Source organism: Cebidichthys violaceus, unplaced genomic scaffold, assembly GCF_023349555.1.
Source record: "Cebidichthys violaceus isolate CVI_PGR_0920_01 unplaced genomic scaffold, fCebVio1.0.p SCAF_36, whole genome shotgun sequence".
In the NCBI taxonomy this organism is placed as follows: Eukaryota; Metazoa; Chordata; class Actinopteri; order Perciformes; family Stichaeidae; genus Cebidichthys; species Cebidichthys violaceus.
In genome coordinates, this window is record NW_027176550.1 from 546891 (window position 1) to 567875 (window position 20985).

Consider the following 20985-nt stretch of genomic DNA (forward strand, 5'->3'; position numbering starts at 1 on the left):
CATGAATAACCTGTGTTAAACTAATGTATAAATACATGAACAACCTGTTAAACTAATGTATAAATACATGAGTAACATGTTAAACTAATGTATAAATACATGAATAACCTGTGTTAAACTAATGTATAAATACATGAATAACCTGTGTTAAACTAATGTATAAATACATGAATAACCTGTGTTAAACTAATGTATAAATACATGAATAACCTGTGTTAAAGTAATGTATAAATACATGAATAACCTGTGTTAAACTAATGTATAAATACATGAATAACCTGTGTTAAAGTAATGTATAAATACATGAATAACCTGTGTTAAAGTAATGTATAAATACATGAATAACCTGTGTTAAAGTAATGTATAAAGACATGAATAACCTGTGTTAAAGTAATGTATAAATACATGAATAACCTGTGTTAAACTAATGTATAAATACATGAATACTTGTGTTTCAGAGGTTCCGGTCGTCGTGCTCCAGGTCCAGTTTACTAGGACAGTATGGTGACCGGAGAGTTCGGCTCAGCACAGCCAACACGTACTCCTACAGGAAAGGTAAGCGAGCATTGTTGACTGGTGTTTATTGTTCTAACCCCACAAACACTCACTGTGTCTCTGTGGTCCTGTTGTCTCTGTGTCTCAGTGGACGTCCCTCTGCAGGAGTACGTGGACGTCTGGCTGAGGCCTCAGTCTGCAGACGTCCTCGGCAGCGGTGAGTGAAACACAACATTTCAAATAAGTGAAGTGTTTATGATGCTGAAGAGATTAAACTGTTAACTTGACTTTAAAATAGAGTCAAAGTTAAATGATGTTCTGTGTAGAATAATCTGAGTAACAAACAGGTTCATATGAAGCTATATTTGTGTCATTATTACGCAAACAAAAAAACTTTTTTGAAAGGAAATTTCTTGCAAAAATTTGCAAGCAAATTTCTTACAAAAATCAAGTTTGTAAGTGAAAATATATGAACTGAGAATAAATTATTTGTTAGTTTTGCTTATGAAACTAGAACTTTTGGCTGCAAATCAAAAACCTAAAAAAAACAAACTGTTAATAAAAACACAAATTAGCCTCAAAGACCTTCACAATAAAACTAAAACACATCTTCTCTCTTTTTATAGTATGTAAACCTGTTTGTTAAACATGATGCTGGTATATATATATATATATATATATATATATATATATATATATATATATATATATATATATACATACATACATACATACATACATACATACATACATACATACATACATACATACATACATACATACATACATACAACACACACACACACACACACACACACACACACTTGATTCTCTGCTGGTTGTGTTTGCGTCTCCTCAGAAACTCTGTATTTCTTCGGAGACAACAACGTGACGGAGTGGCAGCGGTTGTTGGATCAGTACGAGTCTCCTCCGTACGTTCTGCCTCACACCAGCGCCGCGCTCAGCTTCGGCATCGCAGGTCCGTTCTGATGTCACTGATGTCTCAGGAACGTTTCTTCTTCTACTTCTTAACGCGTCTACTTCTCTACGGACATGTCTGTCTTTTAGTGTTTTCATTTTAGATCATTCGTGTTGATTCATAGAACACACATTCTCCTTTTAATAAGTCTATAAATACATAAACCCATTAAATGATCCGTTAAACTACGGTTTAATATTTTCTACCAGACTGAGACGTTATCAGTTTTTATTGTTTTCTGCACAAAAATAAACATGAATACAAATCATAATTGTATCTAATTATTGGTTATTGATACCAGCCTGTTCTCAGCATTTAGTTTACAGAAAATAATGACTTTTTTATGTTTAAAATAAATAAATAATAACAGTGGCATTATGTAATTAAACTGATATTTAAAGGGTTCAATTTCTGAAAATGAATGAGTATTTGGTGGTTATGATCAGGACTGATGTTGGTTCAGAGATTTAACAAAGTTAAATATATTAATATTATTACATAATATTTTTATGGTAGTTTTTTTGACGTAGACATTTTTTGCCTCAGAAATTCAAAGCAAATTTTTAGGGTTAAATCTTTAAAGCGACTGTTTTTATTTTTATTCTTTCTTTTGATTCATTTTCTGTTTTATTTCTTTTGTAAAACACTTATTAATTATTGTTTATAAATAAACTCTTGTTGGATTTTTTTTAGAATGAAAAGTTTCTTTAAACAAACTTCTGGTTCGTTAAAGTTTTAATTCTGTGACCGTTTCGTTTTCTGTGACTCGAATGCATCAAATCCATAATAAAAGAACCTTCAGGTCTGTGTTTGGGCTCCAGGTCCTGGATCAGGAGTCCCGTTCCACTGGCACGGTCCTGGTTTCTCTGAGGTCATCTACGGCAGGAAGGTGAGGACAGAAACCCCGTTTCTTTAGTTTCCTTCAGACGAGCGTCTCGGCTTCAGTCAGCGACTGTTCTCTCTCTCAGCGGTGGTTCCTCTACCCGCCGGACCAGGAGCCGCACTTCCACCCGAACCGCACCAGCCTGTCCTGGGTGACGGAGACTTACCCACACCTGCCGGAGGGCGAGGCTCCGCTGGAGTGCACCATCTCACCTGGAGAGGTAAACACCACCTTGTGTTTTAAACGGGTGCTGCTGCTTTATTATTATTATTATTATTGTTATTATTATTATTATTATTATTATTATTATGAAGAATGTTCCTCTTCAAAACCGAAACAGCTCGCAGCAAGAGACAGTTTTAAACACTAAATGATAAAAACAGTTTTTCTCCATCAGGTTCTGTATTTCCCCGACCGCTGGTGGCACGCCACCCTCAACCTGGACACCAGCGTCTTCATCTCCACCTTCCTCAGCTGATCTTCTTCATCAGCTCTGCGCTGTTTGTTTTCATCTCAGAGCAGACCGAAGGAGGAGGAACTCTCTGAAGTCTGTCTCTGATGTTCCAGATGTGATTCTCACATTCCAGCTTCACAAAGACAAGATTCCATTTGTTGTTGTCTCATAAAATAACAATAAAAATGTCTTTAATGACCAAAGGAGCTAAAAGAGACATTTGTCTTCTGAGGAATAAAAATGTCTGCCGTTAAAATGTTTGTACATTGTTCCTGTGGTTCTTTCAACAGATGAAGATTTAAGATTTCACTGCAACAACATTGTGTTTCATAACAAAACTGTTATTATAGAACGTCAGATAATTAACACAAAGTCCAGCTGAGGCCACGGATGGACTACTGAACGGGTCTACTGGGTCCACCAGGCCAGGGGCCCAAAGCATCAGGCCCCCCCCCCCCCCCCCCCCCCCCCCCCCCACGGCCTTCAGCTGTGAAATGTAGACTGAAGAAACTCATGACTACAAAAAGAGACAGAAAACAACTACAAAGAGACACAAAGACTAGACGAAGAAAAACAAAAAGACTACAAAGAGACAGAAAACGACTACAAAGAGACAGAAAACAACTACAAAGAGACAAAGATTAGAAGAAGACAAACAAAGACTACAAAGACAGAAAACAGCTACAAAGAGACACAATGACTACAAAGAGACAGAAAACAGCTACAAAGAGACACAATGACTACAAAGAGACAGAAAACAGCTACAAAGAGACACAATGACTACAAAGAGACAGAAGCCAACAATAGAAAGACAGTAAAGACTCTTGCTTCTCTGTAGGTGGAGACTTTTGTCTCATCATCCTCTCATTAACTGATTCATGTCTTTACTTCTTCAGATATTTGGTGTTGACCTGATGAAGTCAGAGGATCAATAAAGTTATTTCACCGACGGGAACATAAATGATAACAGTTGAGCTAAACAAAGAGACACGTTTATGACTAAAAAGACACTTTTCTAAACCGTCTTCAATCACAGAAAGAGACGAGACTGAAAGATGTAAAAAACATGAAACATTTATTTTATCACAACATTTGTTTAACATGTTTGTGCAGCAGGTTGTTGGTTCAAAGAGGTGCTGTGCGGTGAGATGTCTCACTGCGACTGAAAACTAGAAAAGGAAAAGCATTAAGAAGCGACTGTGCTCCTTCAGTCGTTTGAAATAATCTCACTTTAACTTGATTGTAATCGTCACATTTAAATATAAAAGATAAACAACATGCTGCTGTACGAGACCAAAGCTGTTGATGTCACATATTTAATAATTTATAATTAAAAAAACAATTTCACCATCAACAAGAAAAACATTTGAGCAAAAACAAGCACAAAGAAGCTGCACCAGAGTCCACTGATAGAAACACAAGAAACTTCTTAAATTACTGATTATCAATATTTACAAAAACCAGCTGATGAGTTTCTCTCAACACTCGCTCTCTTTCAGCCGCAGCGCTACGATTTCCCCTCTTTTAGTTTGCCAGCAAACGCAACACTTTCCCTCGTCTACTCTCTGAGTGATGAGCAGCAGAAACAGCACTTCTTTCTCATCTGTAATCTGATTACTTTACGTGATTGTAGTCAGTTCCTTACGACATGAACTGATAAGATCAATACCGATCACAGAGACACCGGAGGAGCAAAATGAAGCGACTCTGATCTGTACGGACGGTCCTCGAACGCCTCATCTGATTAAACAACAAAGCAGAATGAAGTTAATATTAACAGTTTAACTGCATTTTATGACATCGCAACCAGTTTGGAGCCAATCAGAGTCCAGAATGAAGCGATGATGATTACTGAGTATTTGTTTGAGAATTTCAATTTTAATCTAGTTATTTTATACATTATATAATATATGATAATCATAACGACATGTTTCTATGAATAATAAAAGTAAACTAAACACTGGAGGGATTGTCATTTTTTTCTTGTATTATTAGCGACATTGATTTTAATGTATTTCATTTCTTTTGCTTGTTTAGGGTTTTATCAGTTTTAAAATAATAAATCGTATTTTAGAAGTCAGAGCTGATTTGATGCTGTAATGGGATCAAACATTCGGCTTTAATGGGACACAAGTACACAAACCTACTTATACGCTGACATTAATACGACAAAAAAATGATTTCAAATGTTTAAATGAAACGCCAAAATATTTCCCTAATGATGCAAAAGAGTTTTAAAAAATGTCTGATAAGTTCTTTAAATATAAACGTTGTGCTCTTAAACTTAAAGTGCTTCTTCTCCACAATCTATTTCCAGGAAAGAAAATATGTCAAAAGTGCATTAAATCATATTATATTAATTTATATTATATCAATTTATATTATATCAATTTACATTATATTATATTAATTTATATTATATTATATTACATTACATTAATTTAAACTCGACTACAGCAGACACTTTGCTGGGGAGTAACTTAGTACATTTATGTGAGTAATGTACTTTTTTTTTACAAAGTATTTGTACTCTTCTTGAGTATTTTCAGGTGGTACTACTTTATACTTCTTCATGTATTTGACAGCTTTAGTTACAAGTTCCTCTTCAAACGAGGACTTTAAATGAAAAACATCCGGACATTATTAACGTTATTAATGGAAGAGTTTATATAGTTTATAGAGTTTATATAGTTTACTTTAACCCTTGAAATGCAGGACTTTTACTGGTAACGGAGTATTTTTATAACGTAGTATTTCTACTTGTGAGAACATTCATGTTGAAGGTTTAACAGATCTTCTTCTTCTAGAACTTTGTTTCGAGGGTTCTACATTCATTCCTCTGGTTCATGATCTCTTCTTCTTCTCCTGTGAAATCATTTGTTGATCATCAAACTGGATCAAAGCGATTCGTTTGATCTTTTCTTAAACTCAAACCACCTCTTCCTCTGCTCTCATTGGTCAGTAGTCCTCCACCCAGCCGTTCTCCAAAATAAAAGCATCAATGACTTCCTTCATGGCCAGATTTGGGATGAGCTGATCCTGAATCAGCGGAGAACGCGTCACCGGGTCAAAATGGCCGACTCGCTGCAAGACAATGAGTATTTATACAGTGTGGTATTAGTACTTTTACTGTACCACAGTGTTTTTTACAGCGTAGTGACAATACTTTTACTTAAACCATAGTACTTGTACAGTTTAGTATTTGTACTTTTACTTGTACCACAGTATTTTTACAGAGTAGTATCAGTACTTGTACCTGCACCACAGTATTTTCACAGAGTAGTATCAGTACTTGTACCTGCACCACAGTATTTTCACAGAGTAGTATCAGTACTTGTACCTGCACCACAGTATTTTCACAGAGTAGTATCAGTACTTGTACCTGCAGGTGCTCCTCGATGTCCTTCCTGTCGTACGTGACTCCACTAGGAGTGATGCACGGCTCTCTCATCAACTCAAAGCTGATCTTTCCACACAGGAAGTCAGGGATCTCTCTCTTCTGTCAAACACACAGTGGACATCACATCTGTAACATCATCCTCCTCATCCTCCTCCTCCTCATCAGTGGATGGATCATTTGTATCTTTGGAACATGTCCTTCATCAACACTGACCTTCCTCTTCTCGTCCACTTGACAGAAGAGCTCCTCCATGTCGGACAGATACTTGTCCTGTAGAGAAACACACCTTTTAAAGGTTACAAGTAATCAGACGTTCACAGGTTAATACTAAGATATATATATATATTATTACATAAAACTATTTGTGCAGTAAACATGAAGCGACAACTTTAAGTCCAGAGAGTTTTGAATACCAGGAGGAAACCTCTGGTTCTTTAAAGAGGAGTGACGTAGAGACGGCGTATACGTCTCTGGTAGAGACCTGTCAATCACTGTGTAGCCCCGCCCCTAAAGCATCCCCTGCTTTATGGTCTGTGTGACTCTAAATGGAGCATAATGTACTAAATGAACATCATGCTGTATTGAAGAAGACTGTAAACTAGAGATTGAGACCATAAACTCATGTTTACAATGTTTACTGAGGGAATAAATCAAGAGAGAAGTAGAGTCATTTTAGACTAGACTTCTATACAACCAGAGGAGTCGCCCCCTGGTGGACACTAGAGAGAATGCAGCTTTAACACGTGAAGCTTTGGCTTCACTCGGTTGTCTCCTGTCTTTTAAGATGATCACAATAGAAAACCTACATGTTTAGTGTGGACGTCGTTTGGAGGGTGCTGAATTCGGCCGTCGTCTGACTTGTCTTCTTGTTTGTGTCCGCAGCCGTCCAGCTCTCTGCAGATTAAACCAGACACACTTAACTTCTACAGGAACAAGATCTACTTTGTGACATGCGTGTTCTTCGTCATAGATGGACTGGACCTGCCTCTTCTTCTCAGCGAAGATGAGTTTGGTGAGGTAGGCGTGCAGCTCGCTCTCCTGGTTGATCCTCCTCTCCTCCATGTTGTTCCACCGTTTCTTCTTGGCGATCCGCAGAGCGCTGGGGATGTCGTCGCCAAAGTTCAGACGCTGCTCTTTAGCCAGGTTGTACGCTGGGAAAACAAACGTAAAGGTAGACTTCTCTCACCGCGTGCAGAGGATGTGGAACTACGGTGCATCAACGTCGTACCTTTCTGCAGGTTGCCGATGGCTTCGTCGTAGCTCTCCATCTCCAGGTGACACTGACCCATGAAGAAGTGAGCTTTCACCGACTGGCCGTCGAGCTCCAGAGCGTGTCTGCAGTCGGCCAGAGCTTTGTCGTACTGCTGCAGCTTCACGTAGCACAGCGCTCTGTTGGTGTAGTACGCTGGGACGGACGGACTGTGGGTCTGAAACATCAAAACACAGATTCAACCTTTTGCTCTCCAGGATCCGTCAAATACAGACTCAGGATCAGATGGAGCGAGGCTCTCCTGCTGTGGCACTAAAAATGCATCGCATCGTAACTTATTGTGTTGTATCGCGTTGTATCGTATGGCTGTGTATCGTATCGTGTTGTATCATTTCGTATCGTATCATAACGGATCGTTTTGTATTGTGTTGTAACATACTGTGTTGTATTGTTTCGTAGCGTATCATGTTGTATCTTATCGTGTTGCATCATATTGTATTGTAACATTTCGTAACATATCATTTTGTATCGTATCGTATATTGTATTGTGTTGTAACGTTTCGTGTTGTATCGTAATGTTTAGAAAAGTATCGTGTTGTATCTTGTTGTATTGTATCGTAACGTATCGTAACGTATCGTAACGTTCCGTAGCGTAACGTGTTGTAACGTTCCGTAACATATTTTGTATCGCATTGTATTGAATTGCAACGTTACGCAATATATTGTGTTGTATCGTAATGCTTCATAACGTTTTGTAACATATTGCATTGTATCGTAACGTTCCGTAACACAGCGTAACGCATCGTAACGGTTCGTAGCGTTACGTAGCGTAATGTATTGTAGCGTACCATATCGTAATGTTCCATAACGTAACGGATTTTGTATCGTATTGTATCGCAACGTTACGCAATATATTATGTTGTATCGTAATGCTTCATAACGTTTTGTAACATATAGCGTTGTAGCGTAACGTTCCGTAACGCATCGTAACGTACCGTTCCGTAACGTATTGTAACGTAGCGTAGTGTTCCGTAACGTTCCGTAGCGTAACATAAAGTATCGTATCGTAACGTAACGTGTCGTAAGGTATCGTAAAGTATCGTAACATACCGTAATTTCAATAGATATCTTGAGGAGAAACACTTGTATGTATTCAGGCTATTTAAAAGAGTTGAACCCAGTATTTAAAGCCCTGAAACGCTGCCCTCCATCTCTTACTATGGCTCTGCTGTAGCAGGCAGCAGCTTCTAGGTACTTGCGGCTCAGGAAGAGGCGGTTGCCCTGTTCCTTCAGCTCCTGAGCCGACACTGAGGCGCTTTTCTCCGGGCTTTCTGACATTCTGTCCGCCAGGCTCGCTGCGCCGCCGGCAGCCGCCCCTTCAGTCTGCTTCCCAATCCTGACGCTCGGACCCCAACAAGACCGGGACGGAAACTGAGACCAGAAGAGCAGAGACCGGAACCTTTAAGCTGCGATACGGTCGACATACTGACGACCGTTATTTAAGGTGTTCAACAACATGTTCCAGGTTGCTTCTGGAAATCTATGGACGTTTTAATACTTGTACTGACTTGATTGTATATGTTGTGAAAAAGTAATTACATTGATTTAAATTAATAAAAAAAAAGTGCCTTCTGTTCTTAAGCCCCTAAACTGTGTAACTCACTGCCTCTGGATGTTGAAATTAAAACTGTATTTTTTTAATCTGGCTTTTAATTTGGAGTAATGTTATAGCCATAGTTTATACGATTTAATCATTGTTTTGTATTATTTTCATTGTTTATTTTATTTAAATTACTATAATTTATTTGTTTTTATTTTTTACATTTTTTTAAAATACGTTTTAGTCTTGCAAAAAATGATATTTAACAGCATATAAAACATTTTAAAAATGAAATGAATGAACAGTATTTATTATGTACTTCTTCAGGCAATGAGCAGCTAAAGGTGAGGGAGTGTTGAGAGCAGCTGGAGGTGGGTCAGAGGGGCTCACGTTGATGATTCATGCCGACATTGGGCCGACCTGAGACCGGTACCGACACACCGCACTACGGCCTCATCAGGGCCGAACATGAGCCGTTAAGTTGGGCCGTAATTAACGCCACTGTCAGAGCGATAACTCCGCATATTTAGAGTTATTGAACATTAAATACAATAAAAACCGATCGATGACGTTGCTGCGTATCCTTCCCTCTACTACTGATTTACACAATAACACGACATCCATTGTTGACGTAACAAAACACACTGACGTGTCATATCTTTAAGCTAAATTCAAGCTGCTGTTTTCAGGTAAATCATTGCTAACGTGTAGCTAAAGTGTAGCTAGCGTTAGTAGCATGAAGCTAACAAGCTAGCATTACTTCACGCCGATACACAATCGATGACATCACACTGACGTACCTGCGCAGCTGCTGGTTCACCGCTCTAGTATTAAACAAGTAAAAACGTGATAAAATGAGCTGTTTGTTGTGATGGAGCTAGGTGGCTAGCTACCTAGCTACAAGTTGTCTTGCCAACAGCTGTTTTGGTTTTGCTCTGTGACGTGTCATCGGACACGCCCCCCCCACGTCAAACAATGAAAATAAAAGTCTTTACTTTTTATTGTGGAAAAAATAGATAAATAGATGTTTTCTAAATAATAAATAATAAGTAAAATATTATTAAATACATTATATACAAATAAATAAATTCAGACTCTTTTTGAAATTCTATTGCACCGATAAAAAAGAATACATTAAATTCACGCGTCGCTATAGCGATAAGTCAAAGATAAAGAGCTAAACATGTTTTAATTGACGAAGCATCATAACAGGGTTCAAACATTTGCATAGTTTATATGTTTTTGTCTCTAACAATAACGATGTTTTGCATTAACAAACACAAAATATTTTTGCTCCATTGTGGAATTTTTTTGAAACATAATCATAAAACACAAGAATCCAGCATAGATTAAAGTTCATAAAGTGCTAATGCTTTCATACAGGCAGTCTCCACGCTAAAACTTTATCTAACCCGTCTACATTAAGTATCAAGATTCATAAATAAACACCAACGACCCTTAAAAAAAGCTTCCGATTCGCAGCTAAGAGGAAAGCTAAGAGAAACAGGTCCAGTGTGGTCTGGATGTGAAGAGTCTCTGGCTCCTCTGTGATAATCTAGTACACATGTGACCAGTCTAAGCAATGTGTTTCAGACAGCTTTACCTAAAATGTGTGACACACTTTCACAACAGCAGGTCGTTCACACACGCTCGTTGTTTCCCTCAAACTTTCCTCTTAACCGACGGTAAAAACGCCGTGAATTAAAAGCCGACTTCAGCGTCGTCGGTTTGTTATTACTGTGAATATTCTTGGCAGCCAGTTCAGACACAACTAACTAAAGTTACTAACTTCTATTCGTCTGTCACCGTTTGCATTGAAGACAGTTTGGACCTGAAGACGAGCTGTGATCTGAAATGTGAAATATAAAGTGCATCACTGATGAAATCTGCTTCTAACATGTCTTCACGGAGGAATGTGTTAACTTCTGTTGGAGCTCTGACTCCTAAAAAACAAAAAATGTCTGTCGCAGCTGAAACACGACTCAGCTGAAACACGACTCAGCTCGTTTTCCACCACAACCTCCTGAAGTGACGGACTGTTCCTTTAAAGACCTCCGCGTTCTCGGTCAGAGGGGGCGGGGCTGATGCAGACCCGCCGTCTCCGGGCTCAGAGCCGGACTGTGGGTCGTCTTCGAGGGACTCCAGTTCCCCAGAGAAGCCTGGACGGCCTTACGGTGAGCCAGCCGGTGAGTGATGGAGAAGCCGGCGTTTCCCTCCAGCTGAGACAAAACCACCAGCACCTGTCTGAGACGGAGACGGAGAAGACTTCACATGCAACACACAATCAGTGAAGTTTACCAGATTATTTTTCATATTAAATGTAGAATATGCTCATGATGTCATTCTCTTAGACAGAGAGTCCACCTACAACGTCTTCCTTCAGACATGTCTGTCATATATATATGTATATATATTTACATATATATATGTGTATGTATATAATCTGAACCTGTGCAGAGGAGGGATGCTGTCGACGGTCTTCAGGCTGCTGCGCGTCGACACCACGTTGAAGCTGTCGCTGCAGTCACATGACACGTGGAGGTGATGCCGCGGGTGTCTGTTCTCCACCATGACGATAAGCCCCGCCCAGCCGTGGGTCAGGTAGTAACAGGTCATCCCCTCTCTGCCCTGAGGAGGAGGAGGAGGAGGAGGGGGGAGGAGTACACTTTACTGCAGTAAAAGTACTACTACCACATTGTGAAAATACTACTAATACTAATACTAAATTTGATGTGAAGAACACAACCAAACGGAGTGGACGTTACCTCGTGTCTCTCTCCTTTGGTTTCCGTCAGCTGGATGACGGCGTCGGCCACGGTGGTGTTGGAGGCCGTGAGCTGCTCCACCATCACCAGTCTGGAGCTGTAGACCGCCAGCATGTAGCCGGGCTGCTCGGAGCGGCCGCCGCCCGCTGGACGGACACAACGGGGGGGGGGGGGTATTTAAAACTTCAAGATTTAGATTATAATTAATCTGACGGAAGAAATATGATATCAGGGCCACTGTAGGTAAAAAATAAAATAAACAGCAGAGCCGGGGGATAATACTCAGAGAAAAAAGTCATAATTTCTGTGATTAAAGTCAAAAGATGAATTAAAACTACAGAAATACAGATGCAAGAAAAGGATTAAAAACAGAAATTATTAAAAAAGAGACAAATAAAAGAGAAAAAATAAATATAGCAACTTAAAAAATAAAATTAATGGTAAATAAATGGCAATTAATAAAACATTTATTTGGAAAATGCGAGTTAAAAGATGAGTTTTAACTTTTCTTTCTCTTAGGAATTTGTTTCTTTTCTTTATTTCTATTATTTAATTATTTTGTATTAGTATTAAGTACTAATGATAAGTTAACTTTGCTTGCAAGGCCTTTTATGCGACAGCATTCATTTACAAATTGCTGTAGGAGAGTTTAGTTTAATGTTGACCTGGTTCCACTGACTGGCCTCCAAAGAACTCCCTGTTTGTGGTGAACTGTGGTGAAAAGGAAAGTGCACATGTAGACTTGAGGAACATCTTACTCGTCCCCTCCGCGGCGGCGCTGTGCCAGTGGTTGAAGGCGCAGCAGAGCACGGCGTACTCTCCCGGCTCCAGCATCACGTCGCAGCCCACGAACCTCCTCACCGAGCGGCGGCTGTGAGCCAGCAGGCGGCCGAGCGCCGGCGTCCCCGAGCCGTCGAAGGAGACCCGGAACAACAACACGCACAGATCCAACAGGTGGCTCTCCGCCGTGTCCCACCGCCTGAGGAGACGGGGTTCAGTTCACGCTTCGGTTCTTTGAGCTCGGAAGCTCAGCACATCAATGTGAGAACAAATATGTTCAACATATGGAGAACGTTTGCAGCTATCCAGGACTTTAAATCCTGCATTTCTGGAAGGACAAGTTACTTTAAGAGCTTTGAAGGAAGTCTTCAAACTCTCTTATGGAAAAGCAACGTCAGACACAAATGACTGTATGTTGTGTGGAAGAGATCTTCAGCGATTGAGTTCTTGCATTCTTTAATAAGTAACAATGAGGAGGTGTGGTCAGCGTTGTCCTACCGGCTGCCCTGCTGGAACAAAGCCAGCTCCATGGCCGTTCTCTCCAGCACTGTGATGGTCGCCACCGTCACCGGGACGTCGGCTCCTCGGGGGAAAACACCCAACGCTCGGACCTCCTGCCAGTCTGAGTGAATCTTACAGATGTCCACTGAGTCAAAGTATCTGTCAGGGTCAAAAAACACACTCACAGACATGAGTGAATGCATCAACACATTTACTTATTTCATTCATGAGATAACCAGGCAGCAAACCTCCGGATCTGAAAAGTGAAGTCAAAGCTTCTTGTCTTAAAGCTGCATTCTCTCTAGTGTCCACCAGGGGGCGACTCCTCTGGTTGTATAGAAGTCTAGTCTAAAATGACTCTACTTCTCTCTTGATTTATTCCCTCAGTAAACATTGTAAACATGAGTTTATGGTCTCAATCTCTAGTTTACAGTCTTCTTCAATACAGCATGATGTTCATTTAGTACATTATGCTCCATTTAGAGTCAAACACACCATAAAGCAGGGGATGATTTACGTCCAAAAACCACAATGCTGAAGGTGAAAAAACCAACATGGTGACGACCAATAACCAAGATGGCGACGGCTAAAATGCTAACTCCAAGCTTCAAACCAATAGGTGACATCACTGACTACATCCACTTCTTATATACAGTCTATAGAATTGACCCTTTTTCTGTAAGTAAGTAACTGAACGTGACAACCTAGTTTAAACTGGGAATGTAAGGGACTTTTCTAAAGAAGTGCAGCCTTTGTTAACTCCTGATCTACCTGATGAAATCCCAGAAGTCCATCCAGAACAGGCCGTCCTCGGCTCGCTGGGCGCACAGCTCCCTCTTCAGGTGTGGAGGCCAGTTGGGCCAGTGGTCCGCCCAGGGTCCAGTCCAGGAGAAGCGACCCCACGGGTTCCTCAGCTGCAGGAGCCTTAAAAAAAAAACCAAAAAACCCCCCAGGAAGCACAAGTTAGACGCTGCTTTATAACAATTAAATCTAAAAAAATACAGCAGGAACGAGCCTGAAAATACTAAAGGTGTACGAATGTTTCCAAGACGTTATGTGTTACAGAATGCATTAGAATGATTCCTCTTTGCATTTACAAAATTCTAAATTAGGTAGAAAATATTTTCAGATTTTGTGGAGCATATTTATCTAATGTATTTTAAATTTCCCCAAATATAAAAAGGTAAAATCGTGTTTTTTTTTCCCACCACAGCCTCACTTTCTAAACATGGTGCAGAGGCAGACATTCTTCAGCGAAGCAGATTGTTTCAAATAGCGTGACTTTAGTAAATCCAGAAAAATAATCTGTCAGCTTGTCTGCAAACACTCACTGAAATGACATGAAAACTGTGACTCCACTCCGTAGATTAAAATTTGGGAGAAATAGAGCACCGGTTATTGGCAGATGGCCGAGAATGGGAATCTACATCAGGAGAGGAAAAGTCAGATTGTTGATACTATACCTGAAAATACTACTTCCACGTCATATTATAACCCTGATCTTTGGCTTTATTTTGGTACAATGGTAACGGTGACACTCCAAAGATGTATCTACCGGTACATTTACAGACTTGAGTCCTCACCTGTGACCATCTACGTCCCTCACATCGAGGACAGAGTAGGCGTGTCGTGGACGTAAACCCACGGACTCGTACATCGCGTCATCCACCTTCATGTTGCCTCCTCCACAAGACGCCCCCATCAGGAAACTAGCAGCATGGAAAAATTAAAGAGTTAGGACTTATTTTCAACGGATAATTAAGAACGACCGTCCTCCTGACACTCACCCTGCTTCCTTGGAGCTCAGCATCTTGGCCCAGATGAGGTCTGTGTCGATGGGTTCCTCCTTGGGGTTGGTGGTACTGATCTGCAGGGCCAGCGACTCGCAGGGGGCCCCGGTCAGCGTGGAGAGGCCCTCGATGGCACGACCGGCCTGCAAAGCAAAGTAGGAGCCGTGGAGCTTGGCTAGCGCCTTTTCAATCAGAGCCACCCAGAGCTGCTTCCGCTGGGCCTGGAGAGGGAAGAGGATTAATTATCTCCTGTACCACAGCTTAAACATCACATCTGGTGATAAGCAGGAACATCAGTGCTGGATAAAAAGTGTTCCCCCATCACTAAATTGCCCCCACCCCCCACCACCCCCTCCTTCCGGAGCAACAAGTAATGATTTTATCCATTCACTTTTAATAATAATTCGGACTTCGGACTTCTGCTTATGGGTCCAAAAACCAAGACGGTAAGGCCAGAAAACCAAGATGGTGACACCCCAAAATCATGAGGGTGACGGACCAAAACCAAGATAGTGACGGACAAAAACCAAGATGGTGACGAACAAAAACCAAGATGGTGACGAACAAAAACCAAGATAGCGACAGACGAAAACCAAGATTGTGACGGACCAAAACCAAGATGGTGACGGACCAAAACCAAGATGGTGACGGACCAAAACCAAGATGGCGACGGACCAAAACCAAGATGGCGACGGCCAAAATGCTGAACTCGAAGCTTCAAACCAATGGGCGACCTAACAAAGATTCATGCACATTGCGGGACTTCAACAATTGTTGAGTTTAGTGAAAATTCTGAAGAGCTGAAACTCATCACAGGGACACAAGCTGAACTACACCTTGTCATGAACCAAAGGAGGCCTAAGATCAACTTTGCGGTACATATTTACTCCTTCTTGCTCCATGAACAGAGTGTTTAGAGTCGAATGTTCCACCTGAGAGAAGAGCAGGTGTCCGTTGTCGTCACACGGCAGCATGTCGTCCACCAGCACCGTGGTCCACGAGCCGTCTTTGCACAGACGCACCTGATAGGCTCCTTCTGCACACAGCGAGCGCGTCACCATCACCTTCTCCACCAGCTCGGGACGTTCGGCCAGAACAGCCAAGGCACTCAGGAACCTGTTCTCCAAAAAACATCCAGACAAACCGAATAACTGGATCCACCTGGAGGTTAAAGGAACACGGCTACAAACCTCTCAGGGGCGCCTGTTTAGTTCACTTTACCTCTGAGAATGAACTTAGGAAAGTCAGCGGAGTGAGTTAGTTTGAAGCTCATTGACAATCTAATAAGGAAAGTATTAAATAAATAAAGCAGCGGCCGCGGGCTCACCAGCAGTTACCCAGAAGTCCCTGCAGGATGTCGGAGGGGCGGAGCGTGCGGAACACGGACCACTTCACCGCGCGGTCTCTGGAGTTGCAGCAGTTGATTTGCTGCGGGCGAAGCCACTTCCTGACGCGATGCTGCACGCTGTCGTCCGCCGGGAAGCCCACCGACTTCGGACCGGGAGGGAAGCTGTCGTCCACAAACGTCACGGCGTTCTGGAAGACGAGCCAATCAAATCACAGGAAACAACCTCAGGTGAGTTGCAGGAAAAGAAATGCAACAATATTCAGATTGACGCGTTAAAACGGTAGATGAAGCTCCTTCATCTCGTGTTCTGTTTTCATATCAGACATGTTTTTTAAGACACTTTTGGATCGGCTTCACTCGGCAGAACCGGAGTTTGCCGCCTGGTTGTGATGTCACAAACCCTTCAGGTAGGTCCAGGTGTTCCAGAGGAACGTTCCTCCTTGTGAGTGTGAGTGAAGCTCAAAGGCGAAGGAACAAGAACTCAAGATGCACAGACCTCTCTGCAGAAGCCGACGATGTTCTCCCACAGCTCCTTGGCCTCTCCCTCGTCGCTCTGCCGCAGCGCCTCCACCGGCGTGCTCTCCTTCTTCTTCAGCGTCGGGTCCGGCTGCAGCTGGGCGGCGTGCCGCTGAGGCGTGTGGCAGGCCAGGCAGTGTTTGGCTTTGACCTCGTTGATGAGAGTGCAGGCGGGACACGACCACTCCTCGGTGTCGTTGGCGACGTTGCCGGTGGCGAGGCACGGCGGGGAACGACGCAGAGGCGTCCGGTGCGGGCGACAGCGGCGACATCTCCTCCTTCAGGATGCTGAGCCGTCTGCCGGGCGGCAGCTCCGGTTGTGAAACGGCGAGCGTTGACGGGGAAGGACTTAAGTTGGGGGTTTGACCGAGGCAGCCTTCCGGAGGCGGCACCTCTCTGCGGCTGCAGGGAAGAGGGTTGTGATGACCTGAGGAGTTTGTGTGTGGACGTGAAGCTTCCACCGGTAAACTCTCTCCGCCGGTCGAGATGGAAAGAGACAGCGCCCCCGCTGCAGGCTCCGGCTGTCCCGCTCCGGTCGGTTCCACCGGCATGAGCAAGGCATCAGCGGGGATCTGTGGGAGAGACAGTTTGCGCGGTCCGCCACAAGCAGAGCAGGACATGGAGGTCGGGGTGTTATGCAGAGTGCACCTCAAACACTCCCAGACCAGGCTCTGAATAACGGCGTCCTCCGGCCTCAGGGGTCCGGAGCAGCTGCTGGAGCGCCGGGGTCGGGGCAGGTCCCCGGACGAGCCCCCCCGGGGTCGGTCCAGGGCGCCGGCGGCGGTGGAGTACCCGCACAGCGAGCAGGCCGGGCGGTCGGCGGGGTTGGACAGCGTGCAGCGTGGGCAGGACCAGCGCCCGTCCTCCCTGCCGGTCCCCTGCCACGTCCACCGGGCGTCCGGTCTCCGCCGAGGGGCTTCGCAGATGGAGCAGCGGGGGGCGCCGGCTGCGTTGAGGAAAGTGCAGCAGCCACAAGCCCACTGGCTCCTCTGCACCGGCATCGAGCCCGAGGAGAAACTAGAGCGAGAACACAAGACTTCAGAGTATTCATACATCAGTATATACGTTTTATACATATTTAAAATGTCCTTCAAAATTCCTTTGTGTCAAACACATTAATGTTATTTCATAACACATGTATGACAGCAGACGTAATGTACAAAACACGAGCGCTGTCTTTCAGCTGAACTCTGGTTTCATGTAATGTAACTCTTCTCTCTCTCGAGGGGAGAGAAGGAAGAGAAAGACGAGAAGGGGGAAAAAATCCAAATATAAACGGATATTAACATTATTTTGTACCATGTGGTGGCTCGGAGGAGAATATTAAAAATGCATGAATATGGAAATGACAGAAGAAGCTGCACTAAAGCAACAACATAAACGCTCCCTCACAGACCGATATATATATATATATATATATATATATATATATATATATATATATATATATATATATATATATATATATATATAATATTCATGTTTTACTTCACGACCGCAGAGATCACAGTGTTCAAACACTGACTTTGGTAGAAAAAACGTGGAAAAGATTTGTGTTCCTGGTTGTTCAGATGAATAGCAGATTATCTGAACAGTGATGGAGAAACAAAAGAAAACACTCAAGGTTTCATTTTGTAAATGAATAAGTGAAGTCTGTCTCCAAACAGCTGTTATGTGTTTAACGTACTGAAGCTGTTTTTAAAAGTTGAATCGGAACCTAAAAAGGGAATAAAGTGACGTAAATAAATGCAGCAGAAATACTTTTTTTTAAAACTTTTGTTTATTTATCTTTCTGACTATATTGTATCTGATTATATTGTCCAGTTGTCTGATCAATGCATTAATGTGATTCTATATTATTTATTTACACCTAATCATTTTTATTCTATTGTTTTTACTTTGCTTCTGTTGTCATCTTTAATGAAAGTCTGGCACAAGATCAGGATTGATAAAGCTCTATCTTCTGTCAGATGAGAGGAGAGCGAGTCTCTTCCAGACTCTGGTCTACAGTCCGGTCTTCAGGGATTCTCCTGGTGGCGCTACGCTTCCTGTCAGAGAGTAACTGGACTCCTGATGGAGGCTTTATAAACACAGCGCAGTAATAATTAATAAGAGGAAGGCTGAGGTTTACTTTATATCCAACGATTCATTAAAGATTCATGACACACATTCTGGAGCTCAGGGTTCTACACAAGTGTAGAATATAAACTTTAACATTCAGCCGTCAGCTGTGAGGCTCTGTACGCGAGGAGTGATGACATGAATTAATCATCTCGATCACTTGTTTTCACACGTAGAGCTAAGAAACAAACAAAACCGCCTCAGAGACAACCGGCAGCCTCGCTGGCCTTTAGACAGCAGACGACCTCTGCTTCTTTAAAGTTAAACCAGAGCTTCACGTGTTAAAGCTGCATTCTCTCTAGTGTCCACCAGGGGGCGACTCCTCTGGTTGTATAGAAGTCTAGTCTAAAATGACTCTACTTCTCTCTTGATTTATTCCCTCAGTAAACATTGTAAACATGAGTTTATGGTCTCAATCTCTAGTTTACAGTCTTCTTCAATACAGCATGATGTTCATTTAGTACATTATGCTCCATTTAGAGTCAAACAGACCATAAAGCAGGGGATGATTTAGGGGCGGGGCAACACAGTGATTGACAGGTCTCTACCAGAGCGTTGTCCGGTTTGGGAGTTGTCCGTGTTTCCATCTAACAACTTTATGGAAGTTAATTACATAACATTTTGGTCACCTAGAAATGATTCAGTGTTCTGTTGTACTTAGCTCCGCCCTCTAGTGTCACTTCTGGTTGCATAAAAACAAGATGGCGACGGCCCAAAACCAAGAACCCAGAGCCCTAAAGCGTCCTCGGGTATCTCTTACCTGCGCTCTCTGTGCCTGTCGGGTCGGGGAAGCTGCCGAGGGATGGAGGCGCTCTGGCTGCTCCTCAGACATCCCATGACGGGGGAGGGGGGCAGAGCCGCACCCCGGGGTGCAGCATCATCGCCCTCGTCAATGAGGGAGGAGGTGGAACCTCCCATGATGCAGCTGGCTCAGGTGGAGGAGGAGGAGGAGGCGCCCTGAAGGAGGAGGAGGAGGAGGCAGAGGGAGAGTCGGCATCTATTCTGAGGAATCCCCCAAAAACATCAATCCCAAATATTGTGTGAGTCTACACAACTTCCCATAGAGACCTAGTGTCGTATCACTGTAGTCTGTCACCCAAACAGTGAGACCATCACAGAGAAGATGGTCTGTTTCTATAGAGTTCTTCATAATGCTCATCATCAGAGCCACCGGGTTGGATTCTGGTGAAACCAGATGAAATCATTCAGGTTCACCAGAAACTCCTTCAGCTCAGACTCCAGCAGAGACCGGTCCACTGTGGACAGAACCAGATCCTCCATTAGAGACCGGTCCACCGTGGACAGACCCAGATCCTCCATCAGAGACCGGTCCACCGTGGACAGACCCAGATCCGGCTTCACCCGCAGCCTCGGACCTGCAGTCGGAGCTCCGGAGGCAGGAGGAGAGCTCAGCTCCCAGCAGCAGCAGCGTCTCCTCCTCCTCCTCCTCCTCCAGGAGCAGAGCTTCTCCTCTCTGCTGGAGACCCAGGACGTATTGCTGGACCCAATGGAGGGAAGGGAGGCAACGGGAGAACCAGAACCAGGACTGAGAGGGGCAGATTGTCAGACCCTGCTGCAGTAGAATGAGAGGTTTTCTAAAGGGACTGTGGCGCTTAGAGACACTACCGCTTTAGTCCACAGGGGGCGACAGAGTCAACACTAAATTAAAGTTCCTCACAGTAACTTTAATGTAAAACTGCCGAACATATTGAGGTCACACAGTCTTCATTCATAACTACGAAACAGAACGTTTGCGTTCACATAAAATAATCGCGTGTCTCTTCTTCACGTCGTCTTTGAAAGTCGAGAAACTGAAACTTCATTCTGCTGATCTGCCGATCGAGAAATTAACTTTGAAAGACAAGAAAGTCTCGTAAACGATGGAGGTCTACATCTCCACGACAACGAGGCAAATGGGATCTGCTGAGAAAAGCTCATGTGATGCGACCGACAGCTCCAGGAGAGCTGCAAAATGGACCCTGAGGCGAGATTGTTCTGATTCCAAGGTCAAGAATGAACGTTGAGCCTAAAATGACGTGAGGTCTGCTTCATTGTTTCCATCCATTAACACAATATATCTGTAAATAAAACACCAACGCACACAGTGTCAGGGACCAATGGTATCGTATGCATCGTACCTCCA

The 20985-nt window shown here is 42.9% G+C and overlaps 3 protein-coding genes across 3 annotated transcripts in view; 1 reads left to right on the forward strand and 2 right to left on the reverse strand.

Annotated features, from left to right (window-relative positions):
* The window catches only part of jmjd8 (jumonji domain containing 8), a 5453-nt gene extending 2382 nt beyond the window's left edge, over nucleotides 1-3071 (forward strand). Inside the window, exons 4-9 of the mRNA XM_068725684.1 lie at nucleotides 459-555; nucleotides 644-712; nucleotides 1355-1474; nucleotides 2296-2363; nucleotides 2443-2577; nucleotides 2755-3071. Of these exons, the coding sequence (XP_068581785.1) occupies nucleotides 459-555; nucleotides 644-712; nucleotides 1355-1474; nucleotides 2296-2363; nucleotides 2443-2577; nucleotides 2755-2835 (570 nt within the window). The 3' untranslated portion in view covers nucleotides 2836-3071. The remainder of the gene's footprint in view (nucleotides 1-458; nucleotides 556-643; nucleotides 713-1354; nucleotides 1475-2295; nucleotides 2364-2442; nucleotides 2578-2754) is intronic.
* A 798-nt stretch (nucleotides 3072-3869) lies between these two features.
* stub1 (STIP1 homology and U-Box containing protein 1) lies at nucleotides 3870-9951 on the reverse strand. Its single transcript, XM_068725808.1, has 8 exons — nucleotides 9822-9951; nucleotides 8640-8852; nucleotides 7440-7638; nucleotides 7197-7362; nucleotides 7018-7105; nucleotides 6425-6481; nucleotides 6194-6310; nucleotides 3870-5895 (listed from the first exon to the last, which is right to left on the reverse strand). Exons 2-8 carry the CDS (start codon nucleotides 8757-8759, stop codon nucleotides 5770-5772), a joined length of 873 nt encoding a protein of 290 aa, XP_068581909.1. The 5' UTR covers nucleotides 8760-8852; nucleotides 9822-9951; the 3' UTR covers nucleotides 3870-5769.
* A 1136-nt stretch (nucleotides 9952-11087) lies between these two features.
* Nucleotides 11088-19760, reverse strand: capn15 (calpain 15). Its single transcript, XM_068725776.1, is given in 13 exon segments — nucleotides 11088-11265; nucleotides 11471-11649; nucleotides 11787-11932; nucleotides 12545-12765; nucleotides 13065-13226; nucleotides 13839-13991; nucleotides 14651-14776; nucleotides 14855-15078; nucleotides 15790-15973; nucleotides 16185-16393; nucleotides 16702-16923; nucleotides 16925-17738; nucleotides 19603-19760. Coding segments are annotated over 13 exon segments (2976 nt in total).
* Between the last annotated feature and the right edge of the window lie 1225 nt (nucleotides 19761-20985).